The sequence below is a fragment of the Syngnathus floridae genome, chromosome 19 (genome assembly GCF_059516105.1).
Source record: "Syngnathus floridae isolate MCC-2025c chromosome 19, RoL_Sflo_1.0, whole genome shotgun sequence".
Classification (NCBI taxonomy): domain Eukaryota; kingdom Metazoa; phylum Chordata; class Actinopteri; order Syngnathiformes; family Syngnathidae; genus Syngnathus; species Syngnathus floridae.
Window position 1 is genome coordinate 4,704,627 of NC_142431.1, and position 20,179 is coordinate 4,724,805.

Consider the following 20,179-nt stretch of genomic DNA (forward strand, 5'->3'; position numbering starts at 1 on the left):
AAAACACAATAACAGTCCAAGCAAAACCAAGTCTCAGCCAAAGAATGTCTAAGTGTTTTAAGATAAATTTCAAAGTAGGCAGCAAAGCATTTTGATTAAGTGATTGATTAAGTGGCAGGACATTCCAAAGAGTGACATCCAGGTCTTAATTTCTTTGAGACAGGACAAAAGTGGCCTCACTGAAAAGCGTCATTTTTGCTTAGCGGGACATAGATCTGATTGTCATCCGCAAAACAGTGGAAGGAAATATGTTGTTTCCTTAGGATGGAACCGAAAGGCAGTAGATACAATGAAAATAGAGAGGCTCAGCATTGAACCTTGTGGAACACCAGATGACAGTGGGGCAGTGTGGGATTCAGACCAACCAAGGCTAATAAAAAAGTTTTGTCAGGCAAATAGTATTTAAACTACTCAAGGGCGTGACCTCTAATGCCCCCCCCTGAGACAACAAATATTATCCACCGTATATATTACTGCAGTTAAATCCAACAAAACTAGACACACATAGTCATCCAGCGCATGTCATTCAAAACTCGTAACAGGGCAAACTCTGCTATGTCAAATCTTAAAACCTAACTAGAAAACCTCCACGACATTATGATCATCTAAAAAAGTGTTTTTGGCCTCTAGAACTGCGATCTGGTAATTATGCCAGCAGGCATTCCAGATTTGATAAGAACCTGCAGCTTATCCTTTCACCTTTGCAGCTCTCCTTTTTAGCGCGTGTTCTGTCATTAAACCAAAGGTCGAGTGTTTAACTCCACGGTTTTAATAGAGACATTGATTCCACAACATGAAAAACATCCAAGCAACATCCTGACGTAATAAAGTGAAGCTGGAAGTTAGCATTAGCTGTAATCAGCGGCGAGCTTTTAATTATGATTGACTGCATTGTGCCTATCACATAATGATTAATTCATTATGATTTTTATTATGAGGGTCACTCCTATTAAATTAGCTCGCCGATGCTGTGCACTGTGCAACGAGGAAGCAGAATTCTTCGTGCATGTGAGTCAACAGTGCAAAGAATGCTGCCGCCTCTTACCACAATCAGGTTAATGTTTTGAAATCATCAACAAGTTCATGAGACTTCTGCCACCATGTAAAATCCAGCGTCCTACTCTGACACTGTGACCGCTATTATATTCATAAAAACTTTAAAATGTAATCAAATAATAATTTCATTACATATTTAATTTGTTAATAAAACAACAAAAGATACATAATTATCATAGTTGATTAACTATTGAAGGCAAATGTGTTGTACTTCAAAGTTAAATATATTGTACTGGATTTAACAACAAAAGAAGTTGAAGCCCCTGTAAAATTACACCCAATTTGAATATTTAATTCAAAAGTACAAAAGTTCTATACTATTTTGTGCAATGTGCTTTTTGTATGTATGAATGTCTTCTCTTGCGTATTATTTTTTGACTTTCTGTATCCAAATATATTTCTGTATGCAAATTCCCCCATTGTAGAGGTAACTTAAGTTATCCCAATTTATCTTATCTTGACAGCTGAGTATTGTTACTGTCATTTGTAATGTAAAAACACAGTATACAGAGTGTGTTTCAGTCACCTACTCGTAAATACTGAACTATTTTCTAAAGTAAAATGAGACCTAAGGGAAGAGGAGGGGGAAGTACCAAATGACATGTAACATGGGCGAGGCTGCATTACTGAGAATGACAGCGAAGCTGCAACAACATTGCTGAGATAGTAATGATGCCAATTAGGCTGCCAGAAAGCTTGCACTGCAACCAGGAAACGATCAGATTGTTTTTGTAACATAGGAGATATGTAGTATGTGAAATGTACGATATGAGTTGTTGTCACGAAAGGAGCAGATAATAATAGCAAACAGACATAAGGGAATTGGTGAAATACCTGATCAAACAACAAGCGAACCAAAAGTAAACAACGTAACAACACAATTTTACATATGCATAGTATAAATAGTAAATGTTAGGTTTTGTTGCAAGACTTTATTAAATGGTGTTTTGCAAACTACCATGTAGATCAAAAAGTACTGTGTATAGATTAAAAAAATGTACAATCGGGTCACGGCTTTGAGATAATAAATTTAAATTTACGGCAAAGACAATTCACAAACAAGCAAAACTGCAAGTTTGGGCTCTTCAGTATATTTATTAGACATTCCAATCCTGCAGGAATACAAACTCCACATGCTATTTACAGTTGTGCAGTTGCGGGAGGTATTTAGCCCATCAGATGGTCCTTACTGCTCAAGTAGACACGAAGATTAATAAGAATAAGAGAGGAACAACTAAATATACATGCCAAAAATGTCTGATTACATTTAAACACTGAGAATTGCAATAATATCCAAATTAAAAGAGTTGTGTATTTGTAAAATCGCCTTGAAATATTTTCCCAGTAATGATCAGTCGATAAGCTGTTCTGAACCGGCTGTAAAAGATAGCATAAATCAATGGGTTAAGCAATGAATTTAAAAGCGCAAGCCAATTTAGCGTTTCCAACACAGCGATCGGACTTACATTATATATTAAAGGCTGAAAGACGAAGTAAATGAAGAATGGTGCCCAACATAAAATAAAAACTCCCATAACAGTAGCTAGAGTTTTGGTAGCTTTCCTCTCCATTTTACTGACACTTGATCCTGACATTGTACATGCCGTACTCTGGATGCTGCGTACTTGTTTCTGTGCAACAAGAAAAATTTTCAAGTAGATACTAAGCATTATGATAACTGGAATATAAAAGGCAAATATGCATGATACAGAGATGGAAATCATTGCATCCATTAGGCAGCTTTCTTCACATTTCCCGAGACTAAATCCTACTACTGTAATTCCAATTCCTATTATTGCAGCAAGACCCCAGCTTACCATGATCATGATGACAATAATTTGATCATTTATTTTACTTCTGTAGGTCAGAGGGTGGCACACTGCGTTATATCTGTCAATTGAAATACAACAAAGATTTAAAATTGAAGTTGTACTCAGCGTGATATCAAAACTGTCTCGTATTTTACAAAACAGGCCTTCGTGATGCCAACAGGAGAATATGGTGAAAGACATACTTAAAGGAAAAACCAAAACTCCGACCAATATATCAGCCACAGCTAAAGACAAAATGAGATAGTTAGTATGTATGTGGAGCTGTTTAAAGTATATGACTGAGATTATTACAAGGAGGTTTCCACATATTATACAAATACATAATAAACCAAGAAAAACATACAGTGAAACACATATAATAGACGGATTACTCGTAAATATGTATGTTGTATTATCTAATACATAGCAGGGATGTATGTTAGTAAAAATGTCGGTCAGGTCTGGTTCCATTCTTCTGGATTCCTGTGAATAAACATTTATTTAATTATTATTTGCATGAAAAGCATTGATCAACTTGCACATGAAAAAAATAAAACATCAACATTCATGAAAACAACAAAGCTTACCAAGTTTATAAGTGCATCAGTGTTACACTCACTTTTTGAGCAACACGTTTGAACCCCTTCATCTTTATAGTATTGAAGGCAGATATTTCGTCCAATTAAAATGCACGTTTTTGCATGACGTCATAGGGTTGTCTTGCGGCTTCCAGAAACATTAGCTATGCCTATGGCGACCCCTGTGAGACATCCTTGCCCTCGTCTGGCTCTGAATGTGGCCCACCACCGGTGTGCCCCGCCCCTCATCCTCGCAGTGGTCTAAAAAGCGGACATATAGACAAACAACTACCGTATTTTCCGGGCTATAAGGCGCACCGGACTATAAGGCGCACCTTCAATGAGTGGTCCATTTTAAAACTTTGTCCTTATATAAAGCGCAATGGACTATAAACCGTACCATGAATGCATCATGTCAGATTTTGAATCCAAATCAAATCATTCTCCATTTTATCTTTTTTATTTCAACTTCAGACGCAACAAATTACTTTCTAATCACAAAATAATGATCCATAGTCTTTTTGATTCATGATTCATAGTCTTCAGCGGGCCACTTATGATTGATTTCATGACACAATGCTTCAGGCCAGTTTAAATTTAGGAATTTGGTCCATATATAAGGCGCACCGGACTATAAGGCGCACTGTCGGCTTTTGAGAAAATTAGGTTTTTAGATTCAAGACAGTCAAGATTCAAGAGTTTTTTATTCGCCATGTTTGAACGTGCCAAACAAGGAATTTGACTTCGGTAAATCACAGCCTCTGTTCAACATTTAGGTGACTAACAACAACACTCAGGACATGTGAAAAACGAAAGATATTCTCAAACATCCCCTGATCTTAAACTGATCTTAAACTCCCAAGCGGGCAAGGAAAAACTCAAAACTCCAGCTAGGGGAAATGAGAAACCTTGAGAAGAGACCACAGATGGGAGGGTCCCTCTTCTAGGATAACCAGGCTGCAATGGATACAGAGAGGACACATAGTACAAACAGTGTAGACAAAAAAGGTGTGGAAAGCGGGATGTTATTGCACAGTAATGACTCTGAGACTCTAAGAGTGGTGTGAGTTCATCAGAGCGACATCCTGGGGGAAGAAGCTGTCTCTGCGTCTGCTGGTTTTAATGTACAGAGCTCTATAACGGCGTCCGGAGGGGAGTAGTTCAAACAGGCTGCAACCTGGGTGCGAAGGGTCTGTTGAGATGTTACTTGCATGTTTCCTGGTCCTGGACAGGTACAAGTCTTGGATAGATGGGAGGTTGATTCCAATTATCTTTTCTGCAGTCCTTATTGTCCGTTGCAGTCTGTGCTTGTCTTGTTTGGAGGCCGATCCAAACCAGACAGTGATGGAGGTGCAGAGGACAGACTGGATGATGGCAGTGTAGAAGGTCTTCAGCAGCTCCCGCGGCAGGTTGAACTTCTTGAGCTGTCTCAGGAAGTACAGCCTCTGCTGGGCCTTCTTCCGGACAGAGTCTATGTGGCCGGTCCATTTCAGGTCCTGAGAGATTGTGGTTCCCAGGAACTTGAAGGTGTCTGATGAGAGAATAGTATTACTGTGGATAGTGAGGGGTGAAAGTGGTGAAGGGCCTCGCCTGAAGTCCACTGTCATCTCCACGGTCTTGAGTGGGTTCAGGTCCAGGTGGTTTTGGCTGCACCAGTGGACCAGCCGCTCCACCTCCTGTCTGTACGCAGTCTCATCACCGTTCTGGATCAGTCCGATGAGAGTGGTGTCGTCTGCATACTTCAGGAGCTTCACAGAAGAGTCACTTGTGGAGAAATCGTTGGTGTAGAGGGAGAAGAGCAGTGGGGAGAGAACGCACCCCTGAGGGGCTCCAGTATTGGTGGTCAGGGTGTCAGATGTGATGCTCCCCAGCCTCTTAGGTGCGCCTTATAGTCCGGAAAATATGGTATTTGCACTCTCATTCACTTTGGAGTGGTCAGTTGGCCTACCATGCATTTTTTGGGAATGTGGGAGTAAACCGGAGATCCCGGGGGAAACCCACACAAACACGAGGAGCACATACAATCTCCACACAAGAAGGCCAGAGCCAAAATCAAAAATGCCCAAAATGTGAATGTGATTCAGTTTAATGTAATCCACCATTCTGCCCATTTCCGATTAGTTATGGTTCTTACAATAAAAATAGATTTTTCTTGGAAGAAAAAAGAGTGGTCTTTGAGAGTTCTGAATGTTAAATTATTACATCTAAATTGTGTCTAATGTCAATATAATCATGTTCGTTTGGTGTGATGCAACAGACTCCAATTAAAGGTGTGAACTATGTGTGGTGTTTGTATGTAGGTCCCTAGGCTGGCTTTGTTATGAAAACATACACACACACACACACACACACACACACACACATACACGCACACGTCACTAACATATACTTGAACATAATCACCTTTTCCCAAGCATCTCACCTTTTCAACCAGGGGCCTCATTGTCCTTTGTTTAACAGAACTAATTGAGCAAAATATGAACACAACATTTTAACGATCCAAACAATGACTCATACGTTGCTAAATTGATCACAAACTTGTTAGATCTAGCAGTGAAGAACCCTCGGGGAAGTTTTTACTGTTTAGTCGCTAATTAAGCAAGCGTGGAAAAACACGACTCAGTATCTTTAAATTTAAGCCTTAAAAGTCAGTATTAGAAAGTTTAGGGTCACTTAGAAATGTCCTTATTTTTAAATTAAAATCGCTATTTTCTCAATGAGGGTAACCAGGATGTTGTAAATCTTGGAAATGACTATTCTAGCTGCAAACGTCTGGTTTTAATGCAATATCCACATAGTTGTAGAGGCCCATTTCCAGCAACCATGTTTCCAGTGTTCTAATGGTCCATTGTGCTAATTGTGTTAGAAGGCTAGATTAAAAAAAAACTTGTGCAATTAAGTTAGTTTTCATTGAATTGCCTGGGTGATCCCAAACTTTTGTACACAGTAGCAATACTAATTCTCATCAATACTGGCTGAATTAGCATAAACACTAATGGTATTAATTTAAAATAAACTTAGGAAAACTGAATTGAGTAATTCTATATTTTTTTTTACTGTCATATATCTGTGATCTGCTTATTTATTTTCTACAAAATTAAACAACAGAATGAATGCCCTAGAGCAAAAGCTCATGGTCCTCACACTCACTCGCCTCAAAAAGTGCAGCGCTGTTTCTAACGTCTCTCCTTACCTGCCTGCACGTGTGTGATCTGTTTCAAATGTGATGTGCAACCCTAAAATACACCGCAAATATGTTTGGAGTTACCCTTGAGGGATTGTAATGAGTCAAATGAATCATAAATGGAAAAAAAAAAAAGAACAAATGAAGAAATTCTCAGTTGGAAGCTGGAACTGGGAGTCACCTTGATAATTTTGTAGCCTGTGATTGTTCTTAACATCAATAAATGAAGAAGCTACTGGGTAAATTCCAGTCAATGCTTAATGATTTTTATTGTTCTATCTTTGTGAAGCAGCTGAACCTGTCAGACTGGTGTGCATCCTGTACTCTTATTCCAGGAAACAAAGTAGATGGATGGCCGCCTCAGCTACACGTTTCTTCAAGTCGTCAGTGAAACAAGTGGGGTTTTTTTCCCAAATGAATGGAAGACAAAAGGTAAATAAACACATCTCTCTTTCTTATGTTGTAAATTGTACATGGTACTTGAGATCTGTGTAAAAAAAAACATATTTTACATTTGTTTGAGAGTTTTTTCTTGATTGGGTGATTTTTTTTTTAAAACATGCTAATCATAATCTAATTAATTGACTTTATTTATTTTTCAGTGTATAACAATTGTTGAAATTTTATAATCATAGCACTGCATTCAAGTGAAAAGAAAAGTTAAAACCAGCACAGGTACCTCAATAAATTTGTCCATTTCTGTCTTGTCTTATCCTATCTTTCCTTGTCCCAACTTTTTTGCTATCTGTTACGGGTCTTCCTCACAGGATTTTCCACATGTCAATACTGTAGAATTCAAATCCTATGTAATGTGCAAGTACTCTTAATATTGTTTTATACTGTTATTGTTTTCATGTGTGTCTTTCTCACTCTTCTCTTCTGGTGGCCCATCTAAAAACTCCGTGCAACAGCATTCCCAATTCTTTATTGATTCATTTCATCAATTCTTTGAAAAATTGCATGAACAAAACTGCAGACTCGAAATTGTCCATAGTGTGAATGTGACTGATTTTCTAAAGGTTTGCATATAAAAAAAATAGGATCAACTCGATTGCGCAAGCAAATAGATCTGGATGCAAATATGCAAACCTGATACAACCATAACACCAAATATGCAAAACTGCTACATCATTCATAATCACACCTTGGAATTATTATGCTGGGTGACTAATGCAAAGCAGTGCCATATTAGAGACATTAGGTAAGTCCATCTTTAAAACTCTTGTTATGAGACTGCATTGTTTTATTGTTTTATGATGTGTTTAGTGTTTTGGATATTTTGTTATAGTTTTAACTGTCTTTGTTTTTACCTGACTGTTTTTTATTTTGTTTACATCACTTTGTATACAGCTGTGGTTTGTTTTAGTCATCTTTGAACAAGTGCAGATGGACTGAGTTGAGTGTTTGAGGCAGGACAAGTCCAGGACTGCCACCATACAGTGCTCATACCCCAGGTCAGTGCTTGTAAATCCGGTAATTCTCTAGTTGGAAAACCCCAGATTGAGCTGTTTACCTGATTCACTTTTAAGTCTGGGCAGATTCTGAGCCATGATTCGCTATGTGTGTAGAGGAACTAGGATGAGCAACAAATCTTGCCTAATTTTCTGAAATGTCGGAAAATTGGTTGGTTGGTGTGAATTCACAAAAGACTTTGAATTTTTATGCGATTATGATCCAAATTTCTCTCTTCAGGGAGATGACAATACTAAAGGCGTTGAGATTCATCATTCTTTTTTTGTCTGCACACATCTTTCGGGAGACTGAGAGCTACACTCAACTCACAGATTTGGTTTTGCAAGTAAGAATTTATAGCATTGCAACAAATTGCTAATTATTATTTAATGACAAATGGACAATGGACTTCCAAGTGATTGAGAAGCCCTCAGTTTACTTTTCAACTTGTGTGGTATATAGGAGAGCTGTAGTCATGCTTTCCTTGGAAAGGGAATTGCAGTATATTTTTGGAAATAAAATATCAACGGTGTTTTTCGGATAAATGTTTATGAACAGATCTTGGAAAGCCTTGTGGTTGACTGGTTCCAGGTCACAGGTAATGGGATCAATTGCAGTTAGGTGGTTTATATTCCAAAAGAAATTACCTGATGCCTAAGAATATTCAGAGGTATTGTTTCTGATTGTTTTCTGTCATGTCAACTTTTTCAACCACATTATGACTAATCGGTACTTTATGTGAATCAAGCAGGGTTTTATATTTTCCAGGATGTGACCGACAGACAACTATCTCATAAACATGTCAGAGAGAAAAGAGAGGGTGAGGCATGTTTTAATGGAGTTGGTGTGGTAATAGAGCAGTGCTGAAGCCAAATCTATTGTTTTATTTTGATGTCGGTCCACAGAAAGTTTTCCCACAGTAACTGTGGTCATTTTACTGGACATTCCAAATGACCCAGAGCCAACGGAGTTCACTGATCTACTGAGGGATGCTGTGGGAGATGTCATTTTGCCATTCAACATCACAGATGATTTCATGCTGACAAGCATAAATCTGACCACAGGTGTGACGATTGGTTACTACTCATAAGTTACTAATTTAACAATTTTTTTTTAGTTAATGTTTTAGTTAATTTCTTAGTTATTGCTGACACCATCACGTCCATTTCTTTCCAGCCTGCATACCAAATTCTACTGGAGGACAGCAGTGTCATTGTGAAGATGAGTTGTTATGGTCAGAGGAGATTTGTGACACTTTTGGTGCATGTAGCAATGTGAGCACAGAAAACTGCAACTGTATTAATGGAATTCCAACTGGACATGTCTGTGAACCAAGTAAGTGCAGTTCGTATTGAAATGTTTCACGACACCGATGGGGTCTGACAGAAATCACAATTGATCCCCTCGGAGGTCCAAACTGGCAAAGTACCATTTTGTCTAGCATTTTTTTAAACATTTTTAATCTGTCAATAACATACACACAGGAGAACTAGACACTGCAACATCAATGCTCTTTGGGCGGTAATAGAAGAAACATAGATTAAAATGAGACGAAATACATTTAATGAATAAACAAAAATTATCTTCCAGGTACTTCATTTATGTAATCTCCAACTCTTTTGAGGCAGTAAAAATACATCTAAACATGACTGGGCCTTTTTGTCGCCAAACCCGCCGAAATTCTGTGATGCAACTGATTAAATTTTGCATAAATTTTAGACTGCTTGAAACATTCTGTGAAAGACCCTCTTCCTCCCTCAGACACATTAACCAACATGCTGCACATTGATTCTTAGCTTTTGTGTATTTTTACAAAATTACATGTTGTTCCTCTGGTAATTGTGTTCCACAGGTATCAGCTTACAGCACCCAACAGAAGGTATTATTTTATATTACTTCTTTAAATAGTGCAAGATACCTTAATTGTCAGACCTTAAAATAAAATGGTAGTGAAAAAGATTCTTCACGATACAGTAGCTAACGATTTTTCACGTCTTCTGTGCTCTTCTGTCACATCAGTGAACATTGTAATCACAGTGGACATTCCAACTATTACTGAGTCATCAGAGTTAATTAATCTACTAAGAGACGCTGTGGATAATTCATCCTTACCATTAAATATAACAGATGAAATAGCACTCCAAAGTTGGAATTTGACCACAGGTGAGGATGGATATGTTTCTGTTGATTGGTCGGTCTCCTGGACAAATGTTGCGAGCTGCTCAAATCATATGTTATTAAATGGGTAGGTAACTAAAGAATTCTTTGGCGCAATATCATTTTTAGCCTGCCCTCTAAACGCTACTGGAGGACCTGAGTGCCAGTGCGAAGAGTCCTTTGGTTGGTCGTGTGACATCTGTTTGACGGATGGTGGATGCAGCAATGCCAGTCCATTAGCCTGTGACTGCAGATATGGAGTGCCTCCACTTGGAGAGTCCTGTAAACCAATCTCAAGTAAGTCCAAAAACGTGTTGAAACAACCATTTTTAAAATGGAGTCAAATGGAGTCCATCCATACATTTTCTAAAGATCCTTCTGGTCAGGGTTAGGTTAGGTTTAGGTTTCGGAACCTCCAGTCCAAAACGGGACACTTCCCCATCTCAGACCACGTCCGCTGAGGTGTTTGTAGGCCAGCTGTGAGACCTAGTCCCTCCAGCAGCATAATCTAGGAATCATAGGCTCTGCGACTTCTGTGAAGACAATGGAAAATACTACGTAGTATATGGATGGATACAATTTGACAAGGACAATCTTTTGCCCCTATCTGGAATCATATTTTTTTTCTCCCTGACTCCCTCCCTCCCTCCACAGGTATCGCCCCATGTCCACCACCCATAGAAGGTATTGTATAAGGCTGTGTAGGTCATAACTGTTGCAGGAACATGTACTAAAAAGTGTCGTCCTGTGATGCCCCTCTACTTTAGTGGACATTGTTCTTATTGTTGACACTCCAACCAACGCTGAGCCATCAGAGATCTGGAATCAACTGAGGGAGGCTCTAAAGAATACATCCTTCCCATTAGCGATAGCAGAAGAGTTAGCACTCCAAAGTTGGAATTTGACCACAGGTGAGGATGGATATGTTTCTGTTGATTGGTCGGTCTCCTGGACAAATGTTGCGAGCTGCTCAAATCATATGTTATTAAATGGGTAGGTAACTAAAGAATTCTTTGGCGCAATATCATTTTTAGCCTGCCCTCTAAACGCTACTGGAGGACCTGAGTGCCAGTGCGAAGAGTCCTTTGGTTGGTCGTGTGACATCTGTTTGACGGATGGTGGATGCAGCAATGCCAGTCCATTAGCCTGTGACTGCAGATATGGAGTGCCTCCACTTGGAGAGTCCTGTAAACCAATCTCAAGTAAGTCCAAAAACGTGTTGAAACAACCATTTTTAAAATGGAGTCAAATGGAGTCCATCCATACATTTTCTAAAGATCCTTCTGGTCAGGGTTAGGTTAGGTTTAGGTTTCGGAACCTCCAGTCCAAAACGGGACACTTCCCCATCTCAGACCACGTCCGCTGAGGTGTTTGTAGGCCAGCTGTGAGACCTAGTCCCTCCAGCAGCATAATCTAGGAATCATAGGCTCTGCGACTTCTGTGAAGACAATGGAAAATACTACGTAGTATATGGATGGATACAATTTGACAAGGACAATCTTTTGCCCCTATCTGGAATCATATTTTTTTTCTCCCTGACTCCCTCCACAGGTATCGCCCCATGTCCACCACCCATAGAAGGTATTGTATAAGGCTGTGTAGGTCATAACTGTTGCAGGAACATGTACTAAAAAGTGTCGTCCTGTGATGCCCCTCTACTTTAGTGGACATTGTTCTTATTGTTGACACTCCAACCAACGCTGAGCCATCAGAGATCTGGAATCAACTGAGGGAGGCTCTAAAGAATACATCCTTCCCATTAGCGATAGCAGAAGAGTTAGCACTCCAAAGTTGGAATTTGACCACAGGTGAGGATGGATATGTTTCTGTTGATTGGTCGGTCTCCTGGACAAATGTTGCGAGCTGCTCAAATCATATGTTATTAAATGGGTAGGTAACTAAAGAATTCTTTGGCGCAATATCATTTTTAGCCTGCCCTCTAAACGCTACTGGAGGACCTGAGTGCCAGTGCGAAGAGTCCTTTGGTTGGTCGTGTGACATCTGTTTGACGGATGGTGGATGCAGCAATGCCAGTCCATTAGCCTGTGACTGCAGATATGGAGTGCCTCCACTTGGAGAGTCCTGTAAACCAATCTCAAGTAAGTCCAAAAACGTGTTGAAACAACCATTTTTAAAATGGAGTCAAATGGAGTCCATCCATCCATTTTCTAAAGATCCTTCTGGTCAGGGTTAGGTTAGGTTTAGGTTTCGGAACCTCCAGTCCAAAACGGGACACTTCCCCATCTCAGACCACGTCCGCTGAGGTGTTTGTAGGCCAGCTGTGAGACCTAGTCCCTCCAGCAGCATAATCTAGGAATCATAGGCTCTGCGACTTCTGTGAAGACAATGGAAAATACTACGTAGTATATGGATGGATACAATTTGACAAGGACAATCTTTTGCCCCTATCTGGAATCATATTTTTTTTCTCCCTGACTCCCTCCCTCCACAGGTATCGCCCCATGTCCACCATCCATAGAAGGTATTGTATAAGGCTGTGTAGGTCATAACTGTTGCAGGAACATGTACTAAAAAGTGTCGTCCTGTGATGCCCCTCTACTTTAGTGGACATTGTTCTTATTGTTGACACTCCAACCAACGCTGAGCCATCAGAGATCTGGAATCAACTGAGGGAGGCTCTAAAGAATACATCCTTCCCATTAGCGATAGCAGAAGAGTTAGCACTCCAAAGTTGGAATTTGACCACAGGTGAGGATGGATATGTTTCTGTTGATTGGTCGGTCTCCTGGACAAATGTTGCGAGCTGCTCAAATCATATGTTATTAAATGGGTAGGTAACTAAAGAATTCTTTGGCGCAATATCATTTTTAGCCTGCCCTCTAAACGCTACTGGAGGACCTGAGTGCCAGTGCGAAGAGTCCTTTGGTTGGTCGTGTGACATCTGTTTGACGGATGGTGGATGCAGCAATGCCAGTCCATTAGCCTGTGACTGCAGATATGGAGTGCCTCCACTTGGAGAGTCCTGTAAACCAATCTCAAGTAAGTCCAAAAACGTGTTGAAACAACCATTTTTAAAATGGAGTCAAATGGAGTCCATCCATACATTTTCTAAAGATCCTTCTGGTCAGGGTTCGGTTAGGTTTAGGTTTCGGAACCTCCAGTCCAAAACGGGACACTTCCCCATCTCAGACCACGTCCGCTGAGGTGTTTGTAGGCCAGCTGTGAGACCTAGTCCCTCCAGCAGCATAATCTAGGAATCATAGGCTCTGCGACTTCTGTGAAGACAATGGAAAATACTACGTAGTATATGGATGGATACAATTTGACAAGGACAATCTTTTGCCCCTATCTGGAATCATATTTTTTTTCTCCCTGACTCCCTCCCTCCCTCCACAGGTATCGCCCCATGTCCACCACCCATAGAAGGTATTGTATAAGGCTGTGTAGGTCATAACTGTTGCAGGAACATGTACTAAAAAGTGTCGTCCTGTGATGCCCCTCTACTTTAGTGGACATTGTTCTTATTGTTGACACTCCAACCAACGCTGAGCCATCAGAGATCTGGAATCAACTGAGGGAGGCTCTAAAGAATACATCCTTCCCATTAGCGATAGCAGAAGAGTTAGCACTCCAAAGTTGGAATTTGACCACAGGTGAGGATGGATATGTTTCTGTTGATTGGTCGGTCTCCTGGACAAATGTTGCGAGCTGCTCAAATCATATGTTATTAAATGGGTAGGTAACTAAAGAATTCTTTGGCGCAATATCATTTTTAGCCTGCCCTCTAAACGCTACTGGAGGACCTGAGTGCCAGTGCGAAGAGTCCTTTGGTTGGTCGTGTGACATCTGTTTGACGGATGGTGGATGCAGCAATGCCAGTCCATTAGCCTGTGACTGCAGATATGGAGTGCCTCCACTTGGAGAGTCCTGTAAACCAATCTCAAGTAAGTCCAAAAACGTGTTGAAACAACCATTTTTAAAATGGAGTCAAATGGAGTCCATCCATACATTTTCTAAAGATCCTTCTGGTCAGGGTTCGGTTAGGTTTAGGTTTCGGAACCTCCAGTCCAAAACGGGACACTTCCCCATCTCAGACCACGTCCGCTGAGGTGTTTGTAGGCCAGCTGTGAGACCTAGTCCCTCCAGCAGCATAATCTAGGAATCATAGGCTCTGCGACTTCTGTGAAGACAATGGAAAATACTACGTAGTATATGGATGGATACAATTTGACAAGGACAATCTTTTGCCCCTATCTGGAATCATATTTTTTTTCTCCCTGACTCCCTCCCTCCCTCCACAGGTATCGCCCCATGTCCACCACCCATAGAAGGTATTGTATAAGGCTGTGTAGGTCATAACTGTTGCAGGAACATGTACTAAAAAGTGTCGTCCTGTGATGCCCCTCTACTTTAGTGGACATTGTTCTTATTGTTGACACTCCAACCAACGCTGAGCCATCAGAGATCTGGAATCAACTGAGGGAGGCTCTAAAGAATACATCCTTCCCATTAGCGATAGCAGAAGAGTTAGCACTCCAAAGTTGGAATTTGACCACAGGTGAGGATGGATATGTTTCTGTTGATTGGTCGGTCTCCTGGACAAATGTTGCGAGCTGCTCAAATCATATGTTATTAAATGGGTAGGTAACTAAAGAATTCTTTGGCGCAATATCATTTTTAGCCTGCCCTCTAAACGCTACTGGAGGACCTGAGTGCCAGTGCGAAGAGTCCTTTGGTTGGTCGTGTGACATCTGTTTGACGGATGGTGGATGCAGCAATGCCAGTCCATTAGCCTGTGACTGCAGATATGGAGTGCCTCCACTTGGAGAGTCCTGTAAACCAATCTCAAGTAAGTCCAAAAACGTGTTGAAACAACCATTTTTAAAATGGAGTCAAATGGAGTCCATCCATACATTTTCTAAAGATCCTTCTGGTCAGGGTTAGGTTAGGTTTAGGTTTCGGAACCTCCAGTCCAAAACGGGACACTTCCCCATCTCAGACCACGTCCGCTGAGGTGTTTGTAGGCCAGCTGTGAGACCTAGTCCCTCCAGCAGCATAATCTAGGAATCATAGGCTCTGCGACTTCTGTGAAGACAATGGAAAATACTACGTAGTATATGGATGGATACAATTTGACAAGGACAATCTTTTGCCCCTATCTGGAATCATATTTTTTTTCTCCCTGACTCCCTCCACAGGTATCGCCCCATGTCCACCACCCATAGAAGGTATTGTATAAGGCTGTGTAGGTCATAACTGTTGCAGGAACATGTACTAAAAAGTGTCGTCCTGTGATGCCCCTCTACTTTAGTGGACATTGTTCTTATTGTTGACACTCCAACCAACGCTGAGCCATCAGAGATCTGGAATCAACTGAGGGAGGCTCTAAAGAATACATCCTTCCCATTAGCGATAGCAGAAGAGTTAGCACTCCAAAGTTGGAATTTGACCACAGGTGAGGATGGATATGTTTCTGTTGATTGGTCGGTCTCCTGGACAAATGTTGCGAGCTGCTCAAATCATATGTTATTAAATGGGTAGGTAACTAAAGAATTCTTTGGCGCAATATCATTTTTAGCCTGCCCTCTAAACGCTACTGGAGGACCTGAGTGCCAGTGCGAAGAGTCCTTTGGTTGGTCGTGTGACATCTGTTTGACGGATGGTGGATGCAGCAATGCCAGTCCATTAGCCTGTGACTGCAGATATGGAGTGCCTCCACTTGGAGAGTCCTGTAAACCAATCTCAAGTAAGTCCAAAAACGTGTTGAAACAACCATTTTTAAAATGGAGTCAAATGGAGTCCATCCATACATTTTCTAAAGATCCTTCTGGTCAGGGTTAGGTTAGGTTTAGGTTTCGGAACCTCCAGTCCAAAACGGGACACTTCCCCATCTCAGACCACGTCCGCTGAGGTGTTTGTAGGCCAGCTGTGAGACCTAGTCCCTCCAGCAGCATAATCTAGGAATCATAGGCTCTGCGACTTCTGTGAAGACAATGGAAAATACTACGTAGTATATGGATGGATACAATTTGACAAGGACAATCTTTTGCCCCTATCTGGAATCATATTTTTTTTCTCCCTGACTCCCTCCCTCCCTCCACAGGTATCGCCCCATGTCCACCACCCATAGAAGGTATTGTATAAGGCTGTGTAGGTCATAACTGTTGCAGGAACATGTACTAAAAAGTGTCGTCCTGTGATGCCCCTCTACTTTAGTGGACATTGTTCTTATTGTTGACACTCCAACCAACGCTGAGCCATCAGAGATCTGGAATCAACTGAGGGAGGCTCTAAAGAATACATCCTTCCCATTAGCGATAGCAGAAGAGTTAGCACTCCAAAGTTGGAATTTGACCACAGGTGAGGATGGATATGTTTCTGTTGATTGGTCGGTCTCCTGGACAAATGTTGCGAGCTGCTCAAATCATATGTTATTAAATGGGTAGGTAACTAAAGAATTCTTTGGCGCAATATCATTTTTAGCCTGCCCTCTAAACGCTACTGGAGGACCTGAGTGCCAGTGCGAAGAGTCCTTTGGTTGGTCGTGTGACATCTGTTTGACGGATGGTGGATGCAGCAATGCCAGTCCATTAGCCTGTGACTGCAGATATGGAGTGCCTCCACTTGGAGAGTCCTGTAAACCAATCTCAAGTAAGTCCAAAAACGTGTTGAAACAACCATTTTTAAAATGGAGTCAAATGGAGTCCATCCATACATTTTCTAAAGATCCTTCTGGTCAGGGTTAGGTTAGGTTTAGGTTTCGGAACCTCCAGTCCAAAACGGGACACTTCCCCATCTCAGACCACGTCCGCTGAGGTGTTTGTAGGCCAGCTGTGAGACCTAGTCCCTCCAGCAGCATAATCTAGGAATCATAGGCTCTGCGACTTCTGTGAAGACAATGGAAAATACTACGTAGTATATGGATGGATACAATTTGACAAGGACAATCTTTTGCCCCTATCTGGAATCATATTTTTTTTCTCCCTGACTCCCTCCCTCCCTCCACAGGTATCGCCCCATGTCCACCACCCATAGAAGGTATTGTATAAGGCTGTGTAGGTCATAACTGTTGCAGGAACATGTACTAAAAAGTGTCGTCCTGTGATGCCCCTCTACTTTAGTGGACATTGTTCTTATTGTTGACACTCCAACCAACGCTGAGCCATCAGAGATCTGGAATCAACTGAGGGAGGCTCTAAAGAATACATCCTTCCCATTAGCGATAGCAGAAGAGTTAGCACTCCAAAGTTGGAATTTGACCACAGGTGAGGATGGATATGTTTCTGTTGATTGGTCGGTCTCCTGGACAAATGTTGCGAGCTGCTCAAATCATATGTTATTAAATGGGTAGGTAACTAAAGAATTCTTTGGCGCAATATCATTTTTAGCCTGCCCTCTAAACGCTACTGGAGGACCTGAGTGCCAGTGCGAAGAGTCCTTTGGTTGGTCGTGTGACATCTGTTTGACGGATGGTGGATGCAGCAATGCCAGTCCATTAGCCTGTGACTGCAGATATGGAGTGCCTCCACTTGGAGAGTCCTGTAAACCAATCTCAAGTAAGTCCAAAAACGTGTTGAAACAACCATTTTTAAAATGGAGTCAAATGGAGTCCATCCATACATTTTCTAAAGATCCTTCTGGTCAGGGTTAGGTTAGGTTTAGGTTTCGGAACCTCCAGTCCAAAACGGGACACTTCCCCATCTCAGACCACGTCCGCTGAGGTGTTTGTAGGCCAGCTGTGAGACCTAGTCCCTCCAGCAGCATAATCTAGGAATCATAGGCTCTGCGACTTCTGTGAAGACAATGGAAAATACTACGTAGTATATGGATGGATACAATTTGACAAGGACAATCTTTTGCCCCTATCTGGAATCATATTTTTTTTCTCCCTGACTCCCTCCACAGGTATCGCCCCATGTCCACCACCCATAGAAGGTATTGTATAAGGCTGTGTAGGTCATAACTGTTGCAGGAACATGTACTAAAAAGTGTCGTCCTGTGATGCCCCTCTACTTTAGTGGACATTGTTCTTATTGTTGACACTCCAACCAACGCTGAGCCATCAGAGATCTGGAATCAACTGAGGGAGGCTCTAAAGAATACATCCTTCCCATTAGCGATAGCAGAAGAGTTAGCACTCCAAAGTTGGAATTTGACCACAGGTGAGGATGGATATGTTTCTGTTGATTGGTCGGTCTCCTGGACAAATGTTGCGAGCTGCTCAAATCATATGTTATTAAATGGGTAGGTAACTAAAGAATTCTTTGGCGCAATATCATTTTTAGCCTGCCCTCTAAACGCTACTGGAGGACCTGAGTGCCAGTGCGAAGAGTCCTTTGGTTGGTCGTGTGACATCTGTTTGACGGATGGTGGATGCAGCAATGCCAGTCCATTAGCCTGTGACTGCAGATATGGAGTGCCTCCACTTGGAGAGTCCTGTAAACCAATCTCAAGTAAGTCCAAAAACGTGTTGAAACAACCATTTTTAAAATGGAGTCAAATGGAGTCCATCCATACATTTTCTAAAGATCCTTCTGGTCAGGGTTAGGTTAGGTTTAGGTTTCGGAACCTCCAGTCCAAAACGGGACACTTCCCCATCTCAGACCACGTCCGCTGAGGTGTTTGTAGGCCAGCTGTGAGACCTAGTCCCTCCAGCAGCATAATCTAGGAATCATAGGCTCTGCGACTTCTGTGAAGACAATGGAAAATACTACGTAGTATATGGATGGATACAATTTGACAAGGACAATCTTTTGCCCCTATCTGGAATCATATTTTTTTTCTCCCTGACTCCCTCCCTCCCTCCACAGGTATCGCCCCATGTCCACCACCCATAGAAGGTATTGTATAAGGCTGTGTAGGTCATAACTGTTGCAGGAACATGTACTAAAAAGTGTCGTCCTGTGATGCCCCTCTACTTTAGTGGACATTGTTCTTATTGTTGACACTCCAACCAACGCTGAGCCATCAGAGATCTGGAATCAACTGAGGGAGGCTCTAAAGAATACATCCTTCCCATTAGCGATAGCAGAAGAGTTAGCACTCCAAAGTTGGAATTTGACCACAGGTGAGGATGGATATGTTTCTGTTGATTGGTCGGTCTCCTGGACAAATGTTGCGAGCTGCTCAAATCATATGTTATTAAATGGGTAGGTAACTAAAGAATTCTTTGGCGCAATATCATTTTTAGCCTGCCCTCTAAACGCTACTGGAGGACCTGAGTGCCAGTGCGAAGAGTCCTTTGGTTGGTCGTGTGACATCTGTTTGACGGATGGTGGATGCAGCAATGCCAGTCCATTAGCCTGTGACTGCAGATATGGAGTGCCTCCACTTGGAGAGTCCTGTAAACCAATCTCAAGTAAGTCCAAAAACGTGTTGAAACAACCATTTTTAAAATGGAGTCAAATGGAGTCCATCCATACATTTTCTAAAGATCCTTCTGGTCAGGGTTAGGTTAGGTTTAGGTTTCGGAACCTCCAGTCCAAAACGGGACACTTCCCCATCTCAGACCACGTCCGCTGAGGTGTTTGTAGGCCAGCTGTGAGACCTAGTCCCTCCAGCAGCATAATCTAGGAATCATAGGCTCTGCGACTTCTGTGAAGACAATGGAAAATACTACGTAGTATATGGATGGATACAATTTGACAAGGACAATCTTTTGCCCCTATCTGGAATCATATTTTTTTTCTCCCTGACTCCCTCCCTCCCTCCACAGGTATCGCCCCATGTCCACCACCCATAGAAGGTATTGTATAAGGCTGTGTAGGTCATAACTGTTGCAGGAACATGTACTAAAAAGTGTCGTCCTGTGATGCCCCTCTACTTTAGTGGACATTGTTCTTATTGTTGACACTCCAACCAACGCTGAGCCATCAGAGATCTGGAATCAACTGAGGGAGGCTCTAAAGAATACATCCTTCCCATTAGCGATAGCAGAAGAGTTAGCACTCCAAAGTTGGAATTTGACCACAGGTGAGGAT

At 41.6% G+C, this 20,179-nt stretch overlaps 2 protein-coding genes across 2 annotated transcripts in view; one reads left to right on the forward strand and one right to left on the reverse strand.

The window, feature by feature from the left end:
• Positions 1–2,241: 2,241 nt before the first annotated feature.
• LOC148381760 (trace amine-associated receptor 1-like) lies at positions 2,242–3,344 on the reverse strand. Its single transcript, XM_088361749.1, has one exon. It carries the CDS (start codon positions 3,336–3,338, stop codon positions 2,355–2,357), a length of 984 nt encoding a protein of 327 aa, XP_088217875.1. The 5' UTR covers positions 3,339–3,344; the 3' UTR covers positions 2,242–2,354.
• Positions 3,345–7,223: 3,879 nt separating this feature from the next.
• LOC148381761 (uncharacterized) overlaps positions 7,224–20,179 on the forward strand; it is a 35,605-nt gene continuing 22,649 nt past the window's right edge. The window contains exons 1-7 of the mRNA XM_088362668.1: positions 7,224–8,083; positions 8,322–8,427; positions 8,850–8,901; positions 8,987–9,145; positions 9,258–9,416; positions 9,934–9,960; positions 10,101–10,272. Coding sequence (XP_088218794.1) covers positions 8,326–8,427; positions 8,850–8,901; positions 8,987–9,145; positions 9,258–9,416; positions 9,934–9,960; positions 10,101–10,272 — 671 coding nt within the window. The 5' untranslated portion in view covers positions 7,224–8,083; positions 8,322–8,325. The remainder of the gene's footprint in view (positions 8,084–8,321; positions 8,428–8,849; positions 8,902–8,986; positions 9,146–9,257; positions 9,417–9,933; positions 9,961–10,100; positions 10,273–20,179) is intronic.

What these genes read in the sequence shown, in the direction of transcription:
- LOC148381760 (XM_088361749.1), bottom strand. Translation starts at nt 3,338, where the DNA reads ATGGAACCAGACCTGACCGACATTTTTACTAACATACATCCCTGCTAT.